Below are 25,927 nucleotides of genomic sequence, written 5' to 3'. Positions count from 1 at the left end.
AAAACAGTTTTGTAATGGAACACATACGAATTACTTAATAATTTCTTATGCTATGATCCTCTAATGGGAAGTCCCACAAGTCCTCCTACTTTGAACTCAAATTTCTCTTTTGGTCCCTAGAGCAGCAGTCCCCAACCTTTTTGGCAACACGGACCAGTGCTCCTATGAGAATCTAATGCCTGATGATCTGAGGTAGAGCTGAGGTGGTGATGCTAGCTAGCGTTGGGGAGTGGCTGCAAATACATATGAAGCTTGGCTCTTTGGCCCGCTGCTTACCTTCTGCTGTGTGGCCCCATTCCTAACAGGCCACAACACAGCTGGGGATTGGGGACCCCGTCCTAGAGTACCTACCATAGTGCTGGCCATAAAGTTAATTCACGATAATATTTATAAAATAGTTTAATATCTAGACTCTGCAAGGGCATCTCTAAATAAGAATGATTCTTATTTATTCAAAAATTTTTTACCTATAATGTATAGGTACTGTGTTAGGTCTAGGAGTGGAATCAGAACTTAATAAGACACTGTAGTCCTGGTCCTTAGAAGTTCATAGTAGACAGGAAAACTACAGGTAATTAGATGATTATAATACAGTAAGATAAGTACTATGACCAATATTTGACCAAGTGATAAAAGACTATTGAAGAGGGAAAGATTAACTCCAAGGACCTAGAAGGCATTTTAACATTCACTTATTTAACAAATATTTATTGACCACTTAATGTATGTCAAGTACTGTGACAGGTCCAAGGATACAGAGGTAAATAAAATACCCAAGGTCACCAAAATTTATAATCTAGGATTCACAGGGAAAGTTGCATTTTAGTGGGTTGACAAATGAATAGAAATTCACTCTGTAAAAAGAAAGAGAAGGCTTTCCAGAAAAAGGGACCAGCATTATTCAAAGCCTTGGAGACAAGAGAGTAGTGTATTCAGAGAACAGCAAGAAACGGGGCGTGGCTATAAAGAAATAGGGTGTAGCTCCCTGTGAATGGGGAGCTACAAGAGATGAGATGACAAGGCTCACTGGGTCAGAACAGGAAGGGTCTCATACGCCATGTCAAAGCTTTTTGGAGTTTTAGTTCATTTGGTCATTAGGAAAAAGGTATTGAAGCCTTCTACATGCCAAGCCCTCTGCTAGGCACTGCAGTCACAAATCAATAAGACATACTCTTTCGAGACGCTTAGAGTGTAGCAGGACACAGGTATGTAAAGAAATACTTATAATATAGCACAAAGAAGTGCAGTGATGGGGGCATGTTTAAGATATAGGGATGGCTTAGAGAATGTGAAACCGAATAAAGGAAACTGCATTCAAAATAGACTCAGGAGGCCAGAAGGAGGAGCTGTCATGCACTATTGGCACCACCACTCCATGTCAGTTACAGACCCCAAGAGGAAGTGACCATATCTTGCATTCCCCACAAAAAATGTCTCTACTACCTGAACAAAAGGAAGGAAGATTTTCTACTTGCCCACAACAAGCCCAGCCAATGGGAACCCTCAAAACTCAGTCAATGAGAAGCCATCACCACTCTCTTCCCTTCAATGGACTTACTTGCAAAGCACCTCTCCTAATTTCCTCTTTTTTCTCTATAAAGCTCCCTAAACTTTGTTTCCTAGACTTGCCTATATTTTTTTTTTGCTATAGCATGCTTCTCTTGCTATAGCAGAGAATTGTAATTCTCTGCCATTCCTGAAAAGAAAAACATTTTTGCTGATAAAATAACTGGCTGTTTTATTTTTAAGGTGAACAAATATCTGTGGGATAGAAGGGTAGTCGAGAAAGGCCTCATAGCAGAGGAGACTCTTGAACTATGTCATGGGGACCAGATAGGATTTCATAAAGTAAATGATAATAACAAACACTGACATAATACTTAATATGTGCCGGGCTCTGTTCCAAGTACTTTACATATATTGACTCATTTAAGCTTCATAACTACCTTATAAAAGATATTATTAATCCCATTTTATAGATAAGAAGACACAGAGAGGTTAAATAACTTGTCCAAGGTCACACCAGGAGTAATGGCAGAGCTGGGATTTTAATGCAGGCAATTTGGCTCTAGAGTCTATGTTTTTAATTACTATACTATATTGTTTCCAAGAGAGTAAAGTCATTCCAGGCAAACAGGAAAGCATATGCAAAGGTACAGAAGTATGAAATAGCACATCTCTGGGAAATTGTGAGTGGCTGACACTGGGTTGAAATGTAAATAAGAGCAGCAGAGACTGAGGCAAGCAGGTGCCAGGTCATGGAGAACTTTTGGTGTCATGTAAAGAAATGTCTTTATCGATAGGTACTGAGAAACCACTGAAGGATTAGGCAGGGAGGTGACTTGAATAGATTTCCATTTTTTTTAAGACTTACTTCTCTGGCTTAAGTGTGGAGGGGAGAAGGACAAGATGCCAAGGGCAGGGAGATAGGTTAACAGACTATGGCACTACTCTAGAGGAAGATAAGATTTTTGAATTTAAAGTGGAAGATATAAGGGCAAGAAATATTTTTAGGAGACAGAATTGAAAACTGAATATAAGCGAGAAAAGAGCTAAGGATAGTCTCTAAGTTCCTAGTCCTAGTTATTGGTATATGGATACAAAAGTAAATATAGGAGAATAAAGAACAAGCTTGGAAGAAAAGCTATTACATTCAGTAGAAATGTTATTCCATATGCCTATTGTTTATTCTGATTCCATAAGTTTCACATGATTTATTCTCATCATCCTAAAAGTGAGTCTCAACTGGGGCACAAGTGGAGATGCAGAAGGAAGAAGGGTCAGGTGGGAGTAAATTAGAATTTGGGTGTTTACATATGAGTGTATGTGTAGTTCAATTACTAGCCTCCTCTCTTTCTCTCCCAGTTGATAGCACAATCCTGTCCACCACCATCCATCATTGAGAATCACTGCTATACACAATTATCCGTGAATACTCTGAAAAAAACAGAGACAGTTGAAAAACTTGAATGTGTTCCATGAAGTCACAGAACTGTAAGACTAGGAGAGATTTTAAAGATCATCTAGAGTTCAGTAGGTCTCAATCAAAGGCTGGAAATATGCGAGGGCATTTTTGGTTATCACAATGAAAGATGCTATTGGCATCTAGTGTCTGAGGGCAAGGGATGTTAAACTTCCTGTTCATAGGACAGTTACAAATAATGAAAAATTATCTTGCCCTGAATGACGACGGTGCTCCTTTAAAGAAACACTGATACGGTTCAATCCCAGAGAAGGAAATGACTTGCTGAAGATCACCCAGTTACACAGTAAGTACTATAACCCAGGGCTTCTGTTTATACTTCCCTTTCTAATGTGGTTCTGGTAAGCCTGTAGTACATCTAGGAGTGGAGTCCATCCTGAGTATATAAAGTACACAGAATGCCACCTTGCTATCAGTTCTTTGCACATTTTTTCTAGCCCCAGATTTCACTCTCACTCTCAGAGATCTAGGCTGGAGGTGCATGTATGGTAGTTATCAGCATGGGAAGCCTTAAAATGAATAAGGTCACCCTGGACAACTACAAAAAAATGTGACAAAGCTCTGGGGAGCTCTGGACAAAGCTCCTAACAAATATTAGGAGTCTACTGGAGGAAGACAAACCAATAAAGGAAACCGAAAAGAAAAAGTCAGAAATGTAGGAAGAGAGGTTCTAGAAGACAAAGGAAACTAATAGCAGGCAGGTTTTTATTTTTGTTTTTGATTCCTTGCTGGTTGTCTATCCTATATCTATCTTGGCCTCTTCCTTGCTAACAGAAATCAGGCTGAGTACGATGTTACAAAAAGTCCATTGAAAGTCTCTTTCCCAGTCTCAGCTATAGCTATGGAGGCCATGTCATACAGTTCCAGCAGATAAGATATAAGAGTATAGTATACCACTCAGCCTTATTGAGTTTGTACACAGTACACAGAATCATATTTGGTACTTTAACATTTCTAACAGACAAGAAAATTTTGCAGAAGAAAATAACTTAGGGGTCTTGTCGTACCCACTAGCAAAACATACCATAAAGCCAAAGTAATCAGAAAAGTGTAACAGAAGTGAAGGAATAAATTAGTCTGTATGAGGTATGGTTGAAACAAATTAGTAGTTGTTAGGAAAACTTTGGGGAGTAAGCATAGCAAGAAATAATTCACACATCTCCCATGGTCGACCTCTTTCACACAGCCTTACTATCACAGCCCTCTGCACATTTTCTCCAGTCCCAGATCCCCTCTCACCTTCAGAGATTCAATCGTGGCCTGCTTGTAAATCTTTCCTCCGGAATCTTTCTTCTGAGGACTATTCTGGATTCTAGGTGTTCGAATGACGAATTTATCCATTTCTAGAGGATTCCAATTACTTTTGGTGTGTTCTGCTCAAGAAAGAGGGCAAGTCTGATCCCAGAACAGGAAGAGGACATGGAGGTGGGTGGGGGATAAAGTTCAAATAAAGTTTGTAGTTTTTTTTTTTTTTTTAAAAGAAGGAAGATTCTAAAACATCATCAGAACTGCTGGGATGCATGTTCACTAAAGTGACACAACTGGGTTCTATTTACTCTGGAAGCATTCCTGAATTATAAGGACTACTGGGTGGAATTTAAAGGAAGATTTCCTTTTGAAAAAGAAACATCTTCCTAAGAACTCAAACTGTTACAATGATGGGTTTACTTTCTGAGTTAGGAAGGACCTAGCTTTCAGGAGTGCACACTGGGAAGGGGATTCCAATACCAGGCATTAAACCTGGTGGCTTTTAAAGCCTCTTCCAACTTAGTCTGCGTTATGGCAGGGTTAGAGTTCCACTGGGTTCAATGAAACTCTCTTTAACAACTACCCCCACCATAGCCACAATCCAAAGGGGTCTACTAGTAACCAGCAATCAACAACTACCTTTAGATCTCAGCAGGATCCTAAGATCAAGCAGCCATCTGCAAGAACTGCTTGGTAGTCAGAGGACCCTAACCGCGACTATCCTCTTCTGGATCCCTTGGAGCAAAAGTAAACACACCGTCTCCCTTTGCCCTCGGCAGGCATGAGCCCAGGACAGGAAACCTAACAGCGGTCTGACGGGAAACCCATCAGGAAAAGCAGCCCTGGCGCAGCTAGGCCCCTCCAGAGAACATCCTCTGAAGCCACCGAGCCTGGACCACGGGTAACGAAACTAAACGGACGCTTCCTTCTAGGGCGGTAGTTTCTCAGAAGAGGACCAGTCCGCCTGCAGAACGCCTCAGGAACACAGCAAACCACACTCCCCAGAATGCATTACGAAGGGAGCGAGCGATATCCCGCCTAAGGTTGCTGTGGTTCTCCCAGACCAACTTTCAGCACCGCGCCGTGCGCCTCCAGCCTGCAGAGAACTACAAGCCCCAGCGTGCTCCGCAAAGGGAAGGAGCCAGTTCGCTCCAGTACTCGCGATGGTTGGCCCCACCTCCTCTCGCCAACCTAGAAGTTCGTAGACCCAGAGGTGGGGCGGGAGGCGGCAGTTTCGGGCGGGTCTGGGCGGAGCCGAGGAGACTGCGGAGGCGGAAGCGGAGGCCCGCGGGGCGGGGAAGGGGCTGGTCCCGGAAGGAGGAGGAACCTCCGAAAAGAAAACATCAACTAGCTGAGCTGCTGTGACAGAGGGAAACAAAATGGCGGCGGCGAAGGGGAGCTTCTGGGTCGGGGCCCAAATGGGGCTACCGCCGCTGCTGCTGCTGACCATGGCCTTGGCCGGAGGCTCGGGAACCGCTTCGGCTGAAGCGTTTGATTCGGTCTTGGGTGATACGGCGTCTTGCCATCGGGCTTGTCAGTTGACCTACCCCTTGCACACCTACCCCAAGGTAGGGCCCGTCCGAACTGGGCTACAACCCTCCCCCGGCCGCCTATCTCTCCGTTCTCCTGCACTCTGTCGGCTCTGGAACCTAGCCGTTGAATCCACCATTCAACCGCTGTCTCGCACCTTTGTAACTCGTGTTTTCCACTATCCTACCCGCACCCCGCCCCTACTGTAATTACCAGAAGTTGTGCTGCACCTACCTACCCTGTAAAGGACTGGGGGACACAAAGATGAGTAAGATGCGACTCCTTTCCTCCGGGAGCTTGCGGGGCAGCAGGGGAGACGAGCACTCCAAGGGGGAGGAGGATACTGATTATTAATGTGGGGTCCTCACCTTCAAGGAGCATAAGAAACGGCGGGTGTGGGGGCCAGGAGCAGATACGCAAGCCCGCAAAAGGTTAGTTCGTAACCTACGTTTACTGAGCGCTTTTCAGGGCCGGGAGCGCGGTCTGCGTTTGCAGAGTCAGGCGAGTAGACAGTTCCGCTGTGGTGTGAAATGTATTAAATCAGCCTAAGGAGTTGTGAGACGCACAGGAAAGGCTTTGCGCCTATGTTAAATCACTGTGTGCAAGGCGCTAGGGACTGGGATGGCTTAGAGAAGCAGTAAGGTTTTTGCATTCAAAGAATTTACCATTCAGGGCAGAAGACAGGCAATTCGTGGAGTGAGTAAGGAAATGAGACCGCCCCTCGGGGGAGAAAGGGACATAGCTTACGGAGAGGAGTGACTTTCACTCCTTGGTCGTCCATCGCCCCCCACCGCAGATGCCTTTTCAGCTTCTTGAGAACTCTATTCACTCAACGTTCTAAATTGCATGGTGACTCGCCCACTCTTTCTTATATATGATTTGGGTATATGTTCCCTTCCCTCACTACCTTTATTTATAAGAGCTTTGCTAATGTTGCTGGTCTTTCTTTGTTTTACTTCATCTCCTCCGTATTGTTTGCTTAACCGCCTGGCTAGCCCTTTTTGCTCTTTCCAACTACAAAGTGACCACGAGGACAGGTCCAGTGAATTTAGGATGTTTCTTATTGGCAAGTGTTTTCAGGTCTTTTAAATGTAAATGCTATCACTTCCCCTATTTGCTGCTGTATTTTACATTGGGTGAGGAATACCAGTTTTCAAGAAAAAGTGTAGGGGAGGGTATTATCCTAAAATTTTCAGAGACTAATACTAATACAGCAAGAAAGAAATGAGAAATTTCAACTTCCAGACTTAAATCAATGTATAGTGTCCCTAAATACATTATTTTCTTCTCTTATAAACTTCTCATCTAAGAGGATTGTATGAGGAAACTCATTAATATCGATTTGGCCTGGTTTGGGGTAGAGACTTATTTTGTATCATTCTACTGTTTCGTTGTGGAGTTTTGTTTGATTGTTTGTTTTGAGATTTTACTAGTAAATTCGTAGTATAAACCAGAATGCTGAGAAAATAAAAGAAAGGATAAACATTTTTGGAACTTTTAGGTACTTGTATAGCATCCATTACTTTCTAAAACTCAATGTGATATCTAAGCCATTTTTACATATTCCTTAAAGCTGTTCTCACCAGGAACTCAAAATCATCTGGCTCCATGTCCTGAACTTAAAATTTATTAACTCTCTGCCCTCTGTTAGCCAGTATCATGGGCGATTTACACCCAGTATCCCTAATTATCATAACCACTCTGCAAGATAGGGTTCTACAACTGATAAAATTGAGGCTCTGAAAGATTAAGTGAATCGCCCATGGTTACATAGCCAAGTAGTGGAGTGGTAGGACTCAGTACTAAAACTAGCTACACTGTGCTGCCTGCTATTAATAAAGTTGTATTAAAAATATTTAATTTACTTATTTCACAGATTTCTTTGGCCCGCCTATGATTTACTGTGCTTTGCAGTTCAAGAAAGAGCCGTGTTATATAAGAAATGAGTTTCTAAGGTCACAAAGCTTCTCTTGGTCTGGTATTTGTAGCTGACAGATAGAAATCTTATTAATGACTTTTTCAGAATTGTTGTAATAAAGTATCTTACCTGTTCACAAGGAATTATTTAAAAATGATTATATTTTCCCCTTGAACTTTCCTCAAAAGTGCCATTGCATAGTTTGCCTGGCTCCAAATAACCAGAGACATAAGTCATGTTAATAACAAAGCTAACTAGAGCCAGCCTGCCATTTTTTAACGAAGTTTGGTCTCTGGAACCATGCAAACCTGGGTTCCGTTCCCAGCTCCACTTTTACTATCTGTATGTCCTTTCTGATCACTTAACTTCTCCTGACTTAATTTTGTCAGCTGTTAAAACAAACAAACAAACAACCTCACACCTTGCAGCGCTAGTGTGAGGATTAAAGATAATATATGTGGCATTCTCAGCTCAGTGCCTAACACATGGCAGTTTCTTGTTACATGGCATGAAACCAATTTGGTACATGTAGTATTAGTAGTGCTGAATAATGAGAGAATACTTAGCTTGACTTACCTCAGGATATGAAAACGTGTATAAAATCTATAAATAGTATCGAGATTCCTTGTAATTAGCTGATACTCTGTTTGGTGGGAAGCACCATCTCCCTGTACTCTAAATCGGGATAAGTTTTATTTAAAAAAGCTTGCCAGTCATTTGGGATACGTAGGGCATGAATTATTTCCTTGAAGTAATAAAACGTACTTGGAACAAGAATATGATTCTTCATAGCTACCTTTTGAATGCCTACTCTGTGCCAGGTGTTGTATAAGATGTTAAGTGTTAGTACGGTGCCTAGCACATTGTGGGTGCTCATTAAATATATTATTAAAGTTATGTCTATTTATTAGATAGTGTAACATAATATTAATGATATTATGAGTATAAAATGTGTAATCCTCAAATTCCAGACTGATATAAAAGTATTGTCCCTGTTTTACAGCTAAGGAAACAGCCTGAGAGAGATTAAGTTAGTTGTCCAGAGTTGTACAGAATAAATGATGAGGCTGAGCTTCAAATCTAAGCTCTTTTTACCATGCCATACTCTCTTCTGAGAAGAGTCCCGGAGGGCTTATTGGGTTGGTTTAAAAGAAGAAAACATCTGAAAATGAAATAGTATGCATTATAGCTCTTATTAATGAGCCGATGCTTCCTCTGTGCAATATAAGGAAGGATGGGGGGCTCCTAATATATGAGAATTGTTCCATTGTTTTACAAAGCTTGCAAAAACAACTCAGTTATGAAACTTATTTTGTTAAAAGGCTTTCAATTTCATCTTAACAATAAATGCCACTAGAACTGAGGTCCAAAAATGTGTTACCTTCAAAGCTATATAATAAATCTTATTTAATATTAGACTGCAGCCATCTCTTCCTAATGGATTGCTGCTTCTGCATAAATTTTACTAATCCTTCTGCTGGAAAGAAATGCATATCTTTGTATTCCATTGGTTGCTAACTGGTATATGCACATGCTGTTTCCTTCCTTATTAGGTGCCTGCCAGTTTGTACACAGTGGATCACACAGTAAGTTGAAGGGGGTCCCCCACATACTGATTTGTTTCAAATACTCTATTTCATTGAAGAAAGCCTGTTGAAGACATTGTCATAAGCAATTAACATTTTCCAGTAATGAAGAAACTATTCTATCTTGAGCTCCCATACATGTACAATGATGTGTATAACTATTGTTTTCTATTTTAAAAATCCATTATGATTAACACTACCACCATTTATTGAGCACCTTCTATGTCTCAGGCACTGTGCTAGGATAGCTGTCTTCCAGCATTATTGAGGGAGCTGGAGATAATTTATAGCTATTATCTCCTTTTATGATGAGAAAAACTGAGATTTAGATAGAGTAACTTGTGCAGGTTCACTCACCTCTGGCTGATTCTAGTGGCCTTTGCCATACATTACACTGTTGCTCTTGCTTGTGTTTTGTTAAAATAAGCCAAGTTTTAAAAATCTTTTCATGTATGAGTTTTTATAGATGTACACCTCACTTCGTAGGGGTCTTGATAGCACTATTTGCCATGTGAAGCTAATCATGATACTTTTTCTAATAATCCTGATTACAAATAAATATTTATGTGGCAGGAGTATGCCATTGGTCCTAAGTTATTTGCTTAATCATATCTACCTCTGTTAAAGTTCTGATTGTCACTGTTATTTTTATTTTCAGTTTTTTCCTCCAAAATATGACCACAGAATATAGGAAATAAGTAATTTTACCCACTAGGCTTCTTTTTTGGGTATCACTTTAAAAATAAGAAACTAAAGCTTCTTTATATGGCAGAGGTCTTAGGTATTACCTGGCTCATCATTTTTCTTTCAGTTATAAACTTTATTAGAAAGTTTATAATAAATCCTACTAACTTTGCTTTCTTTTTTACCTTTTTTTCCTCTGAGAGAAAAGTACTATTTTTTGGTAATCCTCTCTATTCTTGAATTCCCTAGGAAGAGGAATTATACGCTTGTCAGAGAGGTTGCAGACTGTTTTCAATTTGTCAGTTTGTGGATGATGGAATTGATTTAAATCGGACCAAATTGGAATGTGAATCTGGTAAGATGCTAGGCTAATGACATCAGCAGTATATAACATTTGTGTTTTCTCTGAGTTGTGTTATATTTTTAATGTATTTTCCTCAGAAAATGACAAGCATAATGTTTAAACTTGTCATCCAGCACAGTAAGTATTAAATTTTAATTATTATGAAGTTAAGAGTTTTAATAGCTCCTGCTAGAAATTTCATGGGCTTTAAATTTTATCTATTTGTCGAGACAGTATTTATTTTGTACTGTGGATAGGACACCTTTGTTTAACTGAGTACTTGGTTTCGAAAAATGCAGTAGTAATTATCCTTCTCATAATTCATTGCTACCTTTTCAGTGGATAGTATAATTTTTCTAAGCTTTTCAATCATAGTCGAGTTGACTTAGCTCCAAGTTTTTTACTGAATCAGGCCTTTGACTTAGTATTTAATAGTGTATTCTTTGTGGGTCATGCCAATACAAAAAGTAACCAGAGTCTTTGTCATCTCTTAAACCACTGTTCTTACCTTTTGTTGAAAGAGAGTTGTTTAATAAAAGAAAACTGTAATCAGGGCAACATTGATATTTAACTTTTTAAAGAACTATGATGGAATTTTTCCACTCATTACATTACACTATTTATTCAATGTAGCAGGAGGTGCCTTACTTCTTATCACTGCCATAACTCACATCCAGCCTGTGATATAACCTTATTTTTAATGGCTCAGTCTCCTAACCAGCCATCTTTATGTGTGCATAATGCTGTTCAGTTTATTATCCAGCATCTTCAATAAATATAGTACAAATACATAACTGGGTTGGGAAGAAAAGTAAGATTGTTATAGTGGTATAAAGTGTTCTATTACAAAAAGAAATGGCTCTGGTGAACTAAATGAAGAGAGTGTGTATGATAGAGACCCATTTCAACTTCAGACTCCTGCTGTAGAATATTTTCTTAAGTTCCATTTTCTCAGAATTTAGAGTGTTAGACTGATTGCTTTGTTTTATTTTTCCTTGCCATGTGAGTACCCTTGCTTCTCAACTAAATGATCTAGTTGTGAACAATAAGATATTTGTGTAAATCACTATATTATTTTGTTCAACCACATGAAGTAGATGGTTGTATTTCTATTTTAGAAACATGGAAATCAATAGTCAGAGAGGTTAAACAGCTCAGCCCAGGTCACGTACACAGCCAACAAATAAATGATGGAGCCAAAACGTCAGAAGGCCTGTCCAGTGTTTTCTCCACTAAGCAAGTCTTAGCTATGAGGCTCCCCTCATATGAATGTCATATAGCCAGAGTCTGAGTGTGTAATTAGTAGATTTATACCTGAAACATTTGACTTGTGGAAGGTAAAAGATAGATATTTTATTAAAATAATACATTTGCTACTGTTAACAATTTGGAAATTCCTATTGATGAAATGTTTTATAAGAAATTTCTTCATAAATGCCAAATCCCTTTTGTCTCCTCCCCCTTTTCTTTCTTTCTCTCTCTCTCTCTCTCTCTCTCTCTCTCTCTCTCTCTCTCTCTCTCTCTCTCTCATAATTTGACTGTTTTTCTCTTACAGCATGTACAGAAGCATATTCCCAATCTGATGAGCAATATGCTTGCCATCTCGGTTGCCAGAATCAGCTGCCATTTGCTGAATTGAGACAAGAACAAGTATGGAACAATACCGCCTTTCAAAATTGCCTGCTTAGGTTACACTCACTTGTACTGAAATGTTTATCACCTATTCGATCCTATTTTAGTGTTATATTTTATAATTAGTTTTCAGCAAACAAATTATATGTTTGCAAATAGAAATATCAATTATATTTTTGTATAATGCTTTACTGTTAAAAGATATGTTCACATCCATAATCTCATTTTGTTTTTTCTCATGGTCTAGTGAAGATACTGTTCCCATTTTACATAAGAAAAAACTGAGACTCAGGGATATTGATAGTTCAGAGTCCTTTTTTTCCCCCCATCTCAATGGCAGTTACCTTAGCTCAGATTGTCATCATTTCTCATCTATATTACTAAATTAACTTCCAAACTATTTTCCCTCTATAACCCCTTTTGCTTTCTCTTTTAGTCTGTGTCCAGATATTAATTTTATGAACTGGAATCTCATCATGTCATATCTTATATACCTTAGTAGCTTCCCACTGCATAGAGGTTTAAGTCCAAACTACTTATCACAACCTGGCTCCTGATTACCTACCATTCCTATGTCATCTGTTATATTTCCCCACCCCTTGTACTCTAAACTCCAAACATGTGGTTTCTTAATTTTATTAACTTTTGCATAGATAATATAGCCACATGGTACAAAACTCAAAAAGTAAAAAGAATTTGTAGTGAAAAGTGTCTTACCTCTGTATGTCTTAGGCACTTACTTGTCCTCCATTAAAGTAAACATGGTTACCAGTACAGATAGATTATGTATATACAAGGATAAAGTTTTGTGGTTTTTTTAGTATAAATATACATAAAGAATGTCTGTTTTTTAAACAACATAATATTCTCTTGTATGGATGTATCACTTTTTAAGTATTCCTTTATTTGTGGATATATAGGTTGTTTCTAATCTTTTTCACTTAAAAACGATATGCATATTTTGTACATTTATGAGTCAGAATTGGAGAGGAGATAATACCAATTAATGTTAAGATCTTACCAGTAACTTACTACATAAATATTCAGCCCTTAAATACTTTTCTCACCCTGCCCTGTTACTAGATGCTTCACATTTTATACATATATTCTTTTGATTGATCGATTGACTTTTTCCTTTTTCTTTCCATCAATGTTCATTAATGCATGATTTATTTTTCATAAAAGCATTAAAGATAAGAATTGTATGATTTATACCTTTCGCTTCTACATCTTAAGGCCTTATTTAATCAAATCTTAAAATTCTCCACATTTTTGGACCTAATTCAGAAGGCTTTTATTCTGATACAGGTGACAAGCAGTTTATAGATATGTTTTTGGCAAATTCAAAGGATTTTAAGCTTTACTATAGTTAATTTGAATAGATAACTAAGAGTTTCCTCTGATGCTAACAATTATAGCAGATTCACTTAATTGTTTATACTCTGTCCCAGTAAGGATTTGGAGAATCTTAATTGTGTTCTCTCTTGAATATACATATACAAAAAACAACATATTTATCATAATTTAAATTTTTTTTTTTTAAAGCTCATGTCTTTGATGCCGAAAATGCATCTACTCTTCCCTCTAACTCTGGTAAGGTCATTCTGGAGTGACATGATGGACTCCGCACAGAGCTTCATAACCTCTTCATGGACTTTTTATCTTCAGGCTGATGATGGAAAAATAGTTATATTCCAGGTAATAACTGCTTCATAGATTAATCTAAATACCAACAGTAAATGTATGTGTTTTAAATTAATGTCTTGGCATAGAGCGTGTATTCAGTTGCAAATATTTATCATGAAAAAATAATTGCTTATTTGATGTAATGTAAATTTTGGATATCACAACGCAGTGGCTTACCCTTCTCTCTGCCCATTGGAAGCCTATTTCAAGACCATCGGTCTTTGTCTAACAAGAACTCTTGAGTTTTCTAAATTTTATAGTGGTTAAGTTGATAAGGTGAAACCTCTAGATTTGGGACATAAGAATAATCAATATACTTTGAATATAAATAGCGGCATGAATATACATCACGTGGATATTAGAGAAAAGCAATATGACATAAATTTTGTTGTTTTTAGTGCTTTTACTCATAACTCTTGTAAGAAGCTTCTTGAAAAAGTAGAGTTACCTTCTAGAGGGATAACTTTTTCCTACTTCATTATTTACTATGTGATGCGATAATAATAGTAGCTATTTCTTGAAGGTTCTTATGTACTAGGGATTTACATATTTTATCTTAAATCTTCAAACAACTTCAGGAGATTGTATTATTCCTATTTTATTGATGAGGAAACAGAGTCTAACTTGTTTAAAGTCACCCTGCCAATAAGTAACAAATAGGCTTCAGACTCAGGTCACTTTAGCTTCAAGGCTCATATACCATTATACCATGCTGTCTTCTTTTTAATACCATAGTTGAATTCCTCATGTTCACCAGCCCACAAATTACGTTGTGGCACTATCTTTCTCGTCATAATAATTAAAGTGAATCTTTTAATTGTTATTGCTAATTGAGCGGCTTACTTTAAGGCTAGTATGTTATTTTTAACACTATCTTGAGCCTTGGGTCTCTAATAAGTAAAACAAAGAATTTTCTCTGATTCTGTCTTAAAGCTATTTAAGTTAAAGCTTAGGTTGACTTTTAGAGTGGAGGTCTCATTTATACCTGATTAGATGTGAAATTAGCTCTGTTTCTCTTTCTGTGTCAACTTGAGTATAACTAGGATAGAGATGAGTGATATATGTAAAGGTAAAGTATAGAGTGTTTAGTTGTAATTTATGAATACTCATACTTGAGAATGGAATATTTCAGATGAGAAAAAATAGAGATGATAAGCATTTAGCCAAAAATGTTGACAGTCTGCTAAATTATTGCTGATCAACTAGAATTAGAACTCATTTTTGCAGGATATGATATTTAATACAGTATGTTGTAATTTGTCCCTCTCTTTTTTTCTATTTTTAAAAAAATGTTGTTAGGAAATTAAACTAACTAAATATTTGATGGTGCCAGAAATCTGTCTGTTTCCTTGTAAGGCACTGGATCTGATGTTTAGGATGTACAATTAAAATATATTGTGGTTAATGAGTTTTATTTTTTATACCATATTTCTGTTACTTTTACTCAATTTGAATATTTATAGAGATGATGTGTTATAGAACTTACTACTGAGAAAGGCATAAGAAGTACAAATGACTTAATTGCTGTCATTATCATTTTAGTCTAAGCCAGAAATCCAGTATGCAACACAGTTGGAGCAGGAACCTACAAATTTGAAAGAGTCATCACTAAGCAAAATGTCCTGTAAGTTTTAAGTTGCTCGGGATAAAAACATTAGCAATCAAATCTGGTTGTGGTAGAATTGATTGTATGATTGTTTATACATTAATGAAAGACGAACAAATAATTTCTAAAATAGTGGTTCTCAAATTTTAATGAACATTTGGATCTGGAGAGCTTGTTAAAACAAATTTTTGAGACCCCACCTCCAAAGTTTCCAATTTTACTAGATCTGGGATAGGACCTAAGAATTTGCATTTCGAACAAGTTCTCAGATTTTATTAATGCTGCTGGTCTGGGGACCATACTTTGGAAACTGCTAGTCTAAAAACATTTAGTTTGCTTTGAGGGATGTTTTGAGTATAAACTAATTAAATATTCTGATATTTCCCAATAAACTAACTAGTGAAATGACCCTGAAAGTGTGAGTTCCTATTCTATTTTTATTTCTATACTAGAAGTGAATTTTAACTCATAGGAATATAAAACATCAAGCTAAAGCCGAGCTTATCTTTTAAAATGTACTAGCTCATACCTTATTTTAGATACTGACTGAATTAACTTTCTCATTATTTTAGTGAGTAGATAATGACAGCACATAACATAAAGCAATCTTTAACTTTAGAACAAACCAAAGTCTGTTACTCAAGCCCACGTGTAATTAAACTGAAAGCATCAGTGTCAATGAGAATTTGAAAATAAAATAGGAAATCCTTAATGTAGTAGAATATCCATTTAGTGTTTGATATGCCACAGGAATTTGCATTCATTATAAAATGTATCAGATCACACTTAAAGACAACTGGATATCTGTACAGTGTACAGATCTAGAATTAGTCATTTGAGACTGTCTTTTAGAGTATAGGATATCATAAACATATACCTTGTTATTTCAGCAGATCTACAAATGAGAAGTTCACAAGCACAGAGAAACTATCTTGAAGATGGAGAAAGTGATGGCTTTTTAAGATGCTTCTCTCTGTAAGTATTCCTCTTCATTTATGAGTATAAGAGATCAAATCCGGCTTGTATTATTTTTAAGTTATTATTAGTCACTCAAAAGGACCTTTTCCCTACCAAATTTGTACTTCTGGATATCTTAGTTTCTTTAAAAGGTGATAGGCATAGTACTTTAATAAAACCCAAGCAAGTAGTTTTCTTTTTACAGTACAAAAGTTTTCTTGTTAGGATTCCTTGATTTATCTTAACAAATGTGCTTCTCTAGCCATTTAAATCAAGCTTTAATTTTAAAGTATATGTTAATGGTTTGGGGGTTGGATTTTTGATTTTAGCTGCATGGCCACACACAAAGCTAGGGGAGGCAGATGAGTGCTTTAGATTAAGCAGGGCTTTGTGTTCTATACAAAGATGCGTCAGCTCTATACCAAGTATTCTTAAGTATGGAAAAGTGGGTAATGGGTACCTTATGCTCTCTAAGGAAGGAATATCAAGCCTTCTGAGGATGAGGAGGGTCTTATCAAAGTATGCATGCTTCCACTCCTCAAGAATTCCGATATGAGCCCTCCCCAAACACCCCCCACTAAAGAAAAAGAGAAAGAGGACTGTAACACTTATTGATAATTATTTACTCTGTGTCAGGTACTAGGCCAAGCACTTAGGTAGAGCAGCAAGCCAGCTGCAAAGGGCTCGCCCTCATGATGTGTATACTCTAGTGGGCTGTTCTATTTTAGGTGTAATACTGCACTAGTCCAAAATGTATGCTTCCTGTAATTTTTTGTGAAAGAAATAGTTTCTTGACAGGTTTTATCATATCAGTGAGGTTATATTGGAACCTGGAAAGTTAATGCCTTTTACTGAACAAATTTCTTTACTGGGTGAGAGAACGAAGATTTAACTTTGAATTTTCCCTTTTCTTCATTTCTAAACCTGCTTTTGACCGTTTGCAAAAAAAAACCAGCAATTTTTCTCTCCTTTTTTTTTTTTTTTTTTTTTTGCAGTTTGATACTTTTATGAAAGCTATGTAATCACCTAATCTTAAGTTATGATTTAGTCTCAGTACTATACGACCTGGCATCTTATTGGAGACTTAGTACCCTTTAACATTTTGTCTTATTTATGTTCTTTTAAATCTAATATTTTAAAAATAATTTGATAGATGTTTAACTTAGGAAACAACTAACTATAACTAGAAATTCAATCCTATGAAGTTTCTGTGTATAAACATAAATTATTATAATACTATCCTACATTTTAATAAAAAGTATTCTTTTTTAAATGCTTTTTCCCCTCAGTGATTTCAAGTGACTCTTAGAACAGTATACCCTGTGATAAGTAGACAGATCAGAGAGGTGAACCAACTACCTCCAAGGTTATACATTTACTGTTAAAATTCAAAACTAGGTTTTCTAATTCTACATCTTCTATGCATCCTATTGTGCCATAGCTATCTACTTTCTAAAAGGTCATGGTTTTCCATGATTGCAAGCAAGATCACCAGTCAGTGGAATCTGGTCTTCTAACTCTTACTACAGTGCTTTTTATTATACCACAGAGCTGTTATGAAGGTACCCTTGTCTTCCAGAATAGAAATTGAGATCGTACTCTTTTTTTCACTTGCCATTTCTTTTTCCAGAGTCTGTTATATGCCAGGTATTGTTTTAGGGACTTGAGACCTAAGAAAAGATGTTCCGTCTCTGCCTCTGCAGAGTTTTTAGGTCTAGTATTATTGTGAACAACACAATAATAATTGCTGTATATTGTATACACACATATACACCTCTCATATACACAGTACAGAGAGTATACCTAAGTCTGTCAGAGGTTTCAAAGGGAGAATTTACGGATAAGATGAAAATAAGTCTTAACGATGAATAGAGATTTTTGCTAGTTACTGCACATTTGTTTAATTATTTTCAGCTATGCTGGCTTCCTAAAGAATGTATAAAATACAGTAATACGTGTGAAGAATCAGGAGAATCGGTGATTTGACCAATCTAAGGAGACAGGAACTAGATAAGAGCAGGAAAGTAATCGTTTTAATATCAGGAAGAATCCTGAACCAGATTGGAGAACTAAATCAGGCAAGAAATTGTGAGGCCTGAACTAAGGGCAATGGAAGGAGAGCAAGAGAGAATGGTGATAGTCAAGAATCTGTAGGATTGTTTTGTTGTGGAGTTTGAAAAAGCAGATTGACCTTATAAAGTGAGCTTCAGTTTTCCTTATTAACTAGTTGTTACTGGAATCCACATATCAAATACATCCTCCTCATTTCATGGAAGGGAATTCCTTAGTACCCAGATTAGAGCTGGAATATGTAAATTAGGTATTTTTTATTAAAAAATATTTTTTACTCTATTATCTTTCTAAATTGGAATACTTAAAGCATCACATAGGAGTTTCTGCTTTTAGATGCAGTGCATTTTCCAAAGTCTGCCTGTTTTGCCAGGAGACGTGCAATGGCTATACATACTTTTTCCTTAGCATGTTCAAGTGTTGGCAAACCATCAAGTGAATGAGTTATGGTGGTAAGTCCAGGTATTTTATTAGTGTTGTATGAGCACAGGTATGAAAATTGGGCTACCCGTGTTAAATCCATAGTTTTTCAGAATTAGACTCTTAATTATCTAAAAATAGCTTGATATTTTTTCCTGTTCCTGGAATCTTTATAGTTTGGCAAATAATAGGTCAATTATGGGAAGAATTGAAGTTGCTGATTCTTGTAACTGGTTTTCTACCTGAAGATATTTTCATCATAAAAAAACATATAACTATATCTTTACTAAGATATACTGTTAAAGGTACAGAATGCCTCATAATAGATTTACTCTTGTAAATTGAAATATATGTAAATTGTAGCAAATTAAGTATTTGAACTATTCTAGAAAAGCTAACTTCTGGAAGCCTCTTGTGGATCCCTTTATAAAACAAATGATTTCATAATTTACCTATTCTACACCTTAACTCTGGAATATTGAATTTTCTTAAAGCGAGTATCATCATAATACCTTGCAAAATGATATATATGACATTTTTATAGCAGTGTACTATTTATAGAACAATTTCATTTGTCTTATCTCATTTAGTAATTCAATACCCTTAACAGTAATTTGCTCTAATTTTTTACATCTAGCAGAGCCAGTATGTCTGATTTTTTAAATTACAAAAGTTATACAGCATGTTACAGGAACTTGAGAAATGGAGGAAAGGATATCATGCCACCCTAATATAATAGCTATTATAGAATTTCCTTTTATAAATATGTTTTTAGAAATAGTTTTAAGGATAGTACACTAAAGTTTTAATTGTATTATTAAACTAAGTACATAAGGTTGATTGCCTTTAATTATTATCTCCTATAAATGAAATTTTAACATGACTAATTGTTGATATTTTTTCAGTAACTCTGGGTGGATTTTAACCACAACTCTTGTCCTCTCGGTGATGGTATTGCTCTGGATTTGTTGTGCAACTGTTGCTACAGCTGTGGAGCAGTATGTTCCCTCTGAGGTAAATTTAATTCCAACACTTAGGTCATTGGAAGACTCAGCCATATGATTTACCATTCTAAATGCCTTATTTGTTTAACAAGAAAAACAAGGCCTCTCTACTAATAGAATGAGAGTAGATTTGATGGTTTAGTCACACACATAGGGTTTGGCACATATGAAAATTATAAGTTTGCAGCTCAAGAATCACTGCTCTCAGTTTTCTGTAGTGCTAACTACCATAGTTACATATATGTTGGTTGTTTGAATAAAGTGTCTCCCTCCCTTGTTCTTTGAGACTGAAAAGAACCTGTTGACATCAGTTTATAAGGTGATATTTAAGAAAGAAGACTTTTAGGATCACTTAAAATTTTAAATTAATTGCCACAAATCTTAAAGGGTAATTGCCGCTTTAGAAGCAGCAAGACTAGAATGTTTGGTTTTGAGTTAACATGTTCTGGTATATAACTCTGAGAGAGACAGAAAACTGTCATGACTTCCTTGGTAATTAAAATTAACTGGCTTAAGAAACAACTGTTAAGGTAAAGAAATTTTGTTTTGAGAAGTCTAATGTGATTATTCTATTTAGCTTTCAAGGAAAGTTATTTATATAGCTAAATACAGTATAATGATGTTTATTGATATTAAATCCAGCTGAAATAAACTTTAGTTCTCTTGTGCCTCCGAAGTGCAATTGAAAAAGAAAAGAAAGGAGGGAAATTAAAATAGAACCTAATATTAAGCAATTAGCATGTGCCTAGCATGGTGCTCGGCAACAGTCTTAATAGACTATTAAGATATGTTTTAATATAAGAGTTACACATGAATAATTAAGGTAATATATATATTTTATTAAAACAATATGTGATATAGGCAACTAGAAACTAGGACAGCATGATGTTGTAGTTCTTTAAAATTTACAAAGTATATATCTTAAATGTCCAGTAGTACTCTACAGCAGGTTTTAATATCCATTTTATAGATGAGTAAACAGGCTTACAAAGTCTAGTTAACCTTCCTAGGATTGCACAGCAATGAAAGTATTGAGGCTAGAATTAAGCTCTTGTCTTTTGACTTACAACTTCTTTTTTTTTTTTTCCTGTGTGCCATCTTTCCTATGGCTGATAAGGTGGTTAAGTGGCGAAAATAATAAATGTATAAAATATTAAGGAAAGCAGAGGCTATGTACTGGGATTATCAATTAAAGCTTTTAGATAATGTTGGTCTTGACCTTAATCTTGAGGGATGGATAGTAAGGTGTAAGGATTAGCAGAGATTAGAGGGGCAGAGGTGGGCAATTTTCCCAGGTACAGACAAGAATAAGCTAACTGTTATGGAAGTAGTATAAGGAATTGACTTGATTAAAAGAGCTTAAATTAGGAAATTAAACAAATTGGATAAGGTTCGACAGGATTGGGAATTGTGGAAGTGTTATAAAATGCATAAATTCCTGTTACATTCATCGACTTATGAATGTACTGATGGCATCCTCTTGCTGCATTACCTACTTGTGTTCTTGTTTGGTTCTGATGTCCATATTTTAGTCATTTTAGTGTTCCTTATAAAATGAAATTATACATCTTACATAGATTGCCTGTGCCTATTAACTTTCTTTTGAGTTACCCCATGCATTTTAAATCCTATATTAACAAAGTTAAATACCTATAGTAATCTTTTGAATGGCTGGCCTCAAGTGAAATTTACCTTAAATCTACCACAACCTGGATTCTGGTTCCCAGGCCTACTGACTAATGTTGAGCGCTTTCTACTAGGCACTGTTTTACATGTTTTATATGAATTAGCTCATTTTAGTCCTTTCACTAATTCTATGAAAAATGGAAATTCTATCTCCATTTTCTAGATATAAAAACTGCCAGAGAGAGTGTATTAATTGTCCCAGTGTCACATACTAGTAAATAGTAGAACCAGAATTTGAACGCAGGTGGTATGACTCCAAAGCCAGTACTCTTAAGTTTCTTTAGTGATTCTGGAATCATAAGTGGAAGAGTTGATTATGAGATTTATATTAGGAGCTGATCTATGTGTGCCCTCTGACACTAGAAAGATAAACACCACAGAGACTGCATGGTTTCTGTTTTTGAGCCAGGATGCCCAAACTCTCTCTTATCCACATTGTTCTTAGATGGACATTTCGTAGTTTTTCCTCTCACCTCCTTACTTAACTTATGGAAGTGACCTCTTCTTCTACTGTTTAGATATACCAGTGCCTCTCATTGTGGTGGTCACATCTTATAGATCTGGAGATCTTTCGCTCCCTTTCAGATAACCCTTAACCTTTCTTCCTTTTAGACGTTGTCTCTGCTATGATAAATTTTGTTTTGATTGTATAGCTTTAATTCTGTGAGAAATTCTCTTCCCTTATATCTAAGTTCATTGGGGAATACCTCACTTTTCCCACTTATGCCGCCTAGACCACTGTGATCGTAAAGTCTAAGTTATCTAAGTTATCTAAGTATTTCTAGAAAAATGTATGGAAAATAGCCATTTAGATACACTGCTTTTAGGCTTTACTTTGTATGTGAAACCACATGTAGCCTAGGTAATAATGTTTCAGCTATATTTTTATTATAAAAATACTATATACTTCGTTTGGAAATTTGTAAAGTACAGATAAAGAAGCAGAAAAAAAATCCTATCATTCAGAAATATTGTATTGCCATTTTAGTGGATTTCTTTTCAGTATAAATGATTTTTAATGTTTCCTGTTTAAAAATATAGTGTAAATACTCCTTTCCTGGTATTTTCCCTTTTGTTTACCATAAAAATAAGTGAGAACTTAGCATTAGAAAAATTATTCGGATATTTTTGGCCAAAAGCCATCTGTTTTAAACTTTACTTTCATAAAGCCTTTTCATTGACTTTATTTCCGACCCCTCTCCATAGTAACTTGAAACTCCATTTTAATTCATCTATGAGCAGTGTTATTTATGTTGTGTAATGTCGTTTACATATATGATCCTTTATATTTGTAGAAAATCATAAGCCTCTTGAGGGAATGTGTTTCTTCAGTACAGACCTGGTTCTTGGAGCTTAAATGTGAAATATAAAAAGCTTCCTTTTTCAGTCACTACAAACAAAACTTAAAATGATGGTAATAAAGGTCAGGAATTTTGGTCTTAGAAACTTATGAGTAGCTTTATTTTTCTTATTTAGGAAAGCTCTGAAATAATTTATCTTTACTTTGCATGTAGTTAGGTAGTCCTCATATATCAAGTATGCAAAAAATTTCATTTCCTTGGCTGATCTTAAAACAGTGTCATTTTAAGTGACGATATATAAAGATTTTGATTCTTTTTTCTCCACTTTTTTCCCCCTCTGTTCCTTCACATTTATGATGTCATTGTTTCAAAAATGACATTGTTTCATTTTTGAAACAATGACATCATAAATGTGACACTTTTTCTTGTTGAGCTATTTATTTAAGAAAAAAATGAAGAGTCGTTACCCAGAGTGGTCCTTGTCAGGCAGGTCAAACTTGACATATAAGAACAGGGTTCAGCAATATTGGATATTCCTTTTTAGAGATCAGGCAGCCTCAGAAATTTGCTATAGCAATAGTTATTGCTATATTTGTCAAGTCTATGATCCTCTGATTTCATGTGGTCAGCTAAGAAAGGCTTTAGAAGACTCCTAATAACACTTGCATTAGTAAATCACATACATTTATGGATAACTTATGTGCCAGGCTCTGTTTAAGGGGTTAAAGATACAATGAAGAATAGATCACGATGGAAGATAAATGTTAAAGGCTTCTAGGACTCAGGAAGTAGGGTGAAACATGTCTTAAACTATAAATATTATTTCCTTTGTCTAAAAAACAAGACCAAGAACCTTGCCATTCAGAAGCTTTAAGTCTCATAAAAGAGTCAGATGATCAAAAATAATATAAGTACCACAGCTTTTTAATCTAAATTTTTTTAAGAAACTGAGTTTTAGAAAATATTTAACTTATCTAGATCACATTACTGGTTATTGGGTAGCTATGCCTGAAACCCAAATATATATTTACTCACTGAATTTGTTTAACTTTTAGAAGTAATCATGTAACAAATTAAACCTTCCTCTTCCTCACTTCTCAGATAAATAATAATCAATAGTTATTTAAAATTTTCCAGTGGTTACCATTTTTAAATTTTATCTGCTATTTTTTTTTTTGTTTTATCAACTTTAGACATTATTTACTATCTTCCTACCGATAAATAAGGAATTCTCTTATACTATTTCCTCACTTCACTTCATCTTTTTATTCCATATTGATGTTTGAAATCATTTAAACAGTTCCTGGTTGCTGTTTCAAGGCCTTTAAATATTGCTAGGTAGAGTTGTGAAGGTTTTCTTTCACAATGACCCAGAGCAAATGATCACATGTTAATTCTAGATTTTAAAGAGACCACACTGTATCAGATCCATGTCCAATCCATCCATCATGGAATTTGTCTGGAAGATATTCTCTTACTAGAAAAGTAGAAGGTACTGGACCATTGTTGTTGCAGAAAAGTCGTCTTGAAACAGTAGGCAACAGACCATATCTGAAACGTGCAAGTAAGCAACCATCACAGTAGTCACTTTTGGAACACTTTTATCACCACAAAAAAAAAAACCTCATACTTAATATTCTCTCCCCATTTCCTCCCAAGTACCACCACCACCACCACTAGGCATAGTGAACCAATACATGCTCCCTTATGACTGGCCTCTTTCACTTAGGAGAGTGTTTTCAAGGTTCATTAATGCTGTAGCATGTAACAGTATCGATAGGTACTTAAACTCGTAAAGGTGCTCTTTGTGCAAAATCTTTTAAATGCACCTTTCCAACATTAAGTACTTCTCTGTGGTTCTAGTCACGTGCTCTATTAGTACTTCAGTTCTTAACTTATGATTCAGAGAATTGTCATAGGAGTGAGTTAACAAAATCTATCTCATTTCCTAGCAAAAATTTTTCACTTCGCTTTTCCTCCTCTAGGAGATAGACCTATATCTAAACAGACCTACTTTCAAAAGATATTAGGTATTCCCATTGTACTCTAGTGAGTTTTATGACATTTGCAGTGATTCTGTTTTACATTTTTATTCTTTTTATTCTTTTGTTGGTGCTGTCTTCTCAGATACGATAGTAATAATTTGAGGAGCTTTTATATGTTTGTGAAGACTTTTCTATCAGTGTTAAAATGTTTTTAATATATTCTTTGTTCTACTCACAGCCTTTTAAAATAGCATATATTTTCCAAATGTATTAAGTTAAAACATTTGGTAGCAGAGAAACTTACCCCAAATCATTTGACAGTTTGGTCAGAGAGCTAAGAGTTCAAAGGAATTGATCGTTTAAGGCATCAAACATCCAGAATCAGTGCTTTTGGTATGACCACACTAAACTCCATTTAAAGTGAGCAATTTTCTTGACATTCAGTTGTTATACTTCTAAATATTTTAGTTGGGACATGTGGAAAGTATTCTTCATTGTCGAAGATGTTTATAGAATTTTTTTTTTTTTTTACCAAATGCTTGTAGATTAAATTGTTATTTGAAAACTTACTTAGAGAGGTTCCTAATTATCCAAATTGCTAATATGCATTGATTTTCTTTTGCAGAAGCTGAGTATCTATGGTGACTTGGAATTTGTGAATGAACAAAAACTAAACAGATATCCAGCTTCTTCTCTTGTGGTTATTAGATCTAAAGCTGAAGATCATGAAGAAGCAGGGCCTCTACCCACAAAAGTGAATCTTGCTCATTCAGAAATTTAAGCTCTCTTTTTTTTAAAAGAAAAGTGTGATAGACATCTAAATTTCCATTCCTCATAGAGCTTTTAAAAATGGTTTCATTGGATATAGGACTTAAAATCACTAAGAAATGCAAATAAAGTTACCCAAATTTACAAAGACTGTATTTGCTGTAACTTTACCTATAATTTTTTCCTAATAATTTAAGAGATGGATATTTGGGATTGTATTTTAATTTTAATATCTCTAGCCACTTTATTATTATTTGCATTGTTTTTGTTTTCTTTTTAGCCAAATTCTGTGAGCTGATCATTGTTCTTCCCCACCTCTTCCCATGATGCTATCAATCACCTTAATTAATAAACTGAATACTCAGTAGAACATGATGCTTCTGCTCAGAAATGGCCCACAACCTATAAAATGAAATTTAGCAGGAAATGCCCTTTAATGACACTACATTTTCAGTTGTATTGAACTGAAATCATTAAAATTTTATTTGAAGAATAAATATGCTGAGCTTTGAGTTAATAT

The 25,927-nt window shown here is 35.8% G+C and overlaps 2 protein-coding genes across 8 annotated transcripts in view; one reads left to right on the top strand and one right to left on the bottom strand.

Moving 5' to 3' along the window:
* The window catches only part of TCEANC2 (transcription elongation factor A N-terminal and central domain containing 2), a 31,768-nt gene extending 26,410 nt beyond the window's left edge, over window positions 1-5,358 (bottom strand). Inside the window, exons 1-2 of one of the 4 annotated variants that reach the window (XM_016120381.2) lie at window positions 5,270-5,358; window positions 4,223-4,356 (exon numbers count right to left, since the gene is read on the bottom strand). In XM_016120381.2, the coding sequence (XP_015975867.2) occupies window positions 4,223-4,324 (102 nt within the window). In that variant the 5' untranslated portion in view covers window positions 4,325-4,356; window positions 5,270-5,358. The other 3 variants (XM_016120379.2, XM_016120378.2, XM_016120380.2) reach the window with 3 other exon arrangements.
* Window positions 5,359-5,372: 14 nt separating this feature from the next.
* TMEM59 (transmembrane protein 59) lies at window positions 5,373-25,904 on the top strand. Of its 4 annotated transcripts, none has more exons than XM_016120368.2 (9): window positions 5,569-5,799; window positions 9,233-9,265; window positions 10,199-10,304; window positions 11,848-11,942; window positions 13,470-13,622; window positions 15,153-15,234; window positions 16,107-16,191; window positions 19,569-19,677; window positions 25,265-25,904. In XM_016120368.2, exons 1-9 carry the CDS (start codon window positions 5,611-5,613, stop codon window positions 25,418-25,420), a joined length of 1,008 nt encoding a protein of 335 aa, XP_015975854.2. In that variant the 5' UTR covers window positions 5,569-5,610; the 3' UTR covers window positions 25,421-25,904. The 4 variants fall into 4 exon arrangements, with proteins under 4 accessions (XP_015975857.2, XP_015975854.2, XP_015975855.2 ...); XM_016120369.2 differs by having other exon boundaries at window positions 5,570-5,799; window positions 16,110-16,191; window positions 25,265-25,777; XM_016120371.2 differs by lacking the exon at window positions 9,233-9,265 and having other exon boundaries at window positions 5,373-5,799; window positions 16,110-16,191; window positions 25,265-25,777.
* The last annotated feature ends 23 nt before the right edge of the window (window positions 25,905-25,927 follow it).

Source organism: Rousettus aegyptiacus, unplaced genomic scaffold, assembly GCF_014176215.1.
Source record: "Rousettus aegyptiacus isolate mRouAeg1 unplaced genomic scaffold, mRouAeg1.p scaffold_m13_p_1, whole genome shotgun sequence".
Taxonomy (NCBI): domain Eukaryota; kingdom Metazoa; phylum Chordata; class Mammalia; order Chiroptera; family Pteropodidae; genus Rousettus; species Rousettus aegyptiacus.
Note: the sequence above shows the minus strand (reverse complement) of the source record. Positions and strands in the feature narration are given on the sequence as shown.

Coding starts and splice junctions, on each gene's coding strand:
- TMEM59 (XM_016120368.2), top strand. CDS start 5,611: ATGGCGGCGGCGAAGGGGAGCTTCTGGGTCGGGGCCCAAATGGGGCTA. Junction 5,800..9,232: donor CCTTGCACACCTACCCCAAG/GTAGGGCCCGTC, acceptor CTTCCTTATTAG/GTGCCTGCCAGTTTGTACAC. Junction 10,305..11,847: donor CAAATTGGAATGTGAATCTG/GTAAGATGCTAG, acceptor TTTCTCTTACAG/CATGTACAGAAGCATATTCC.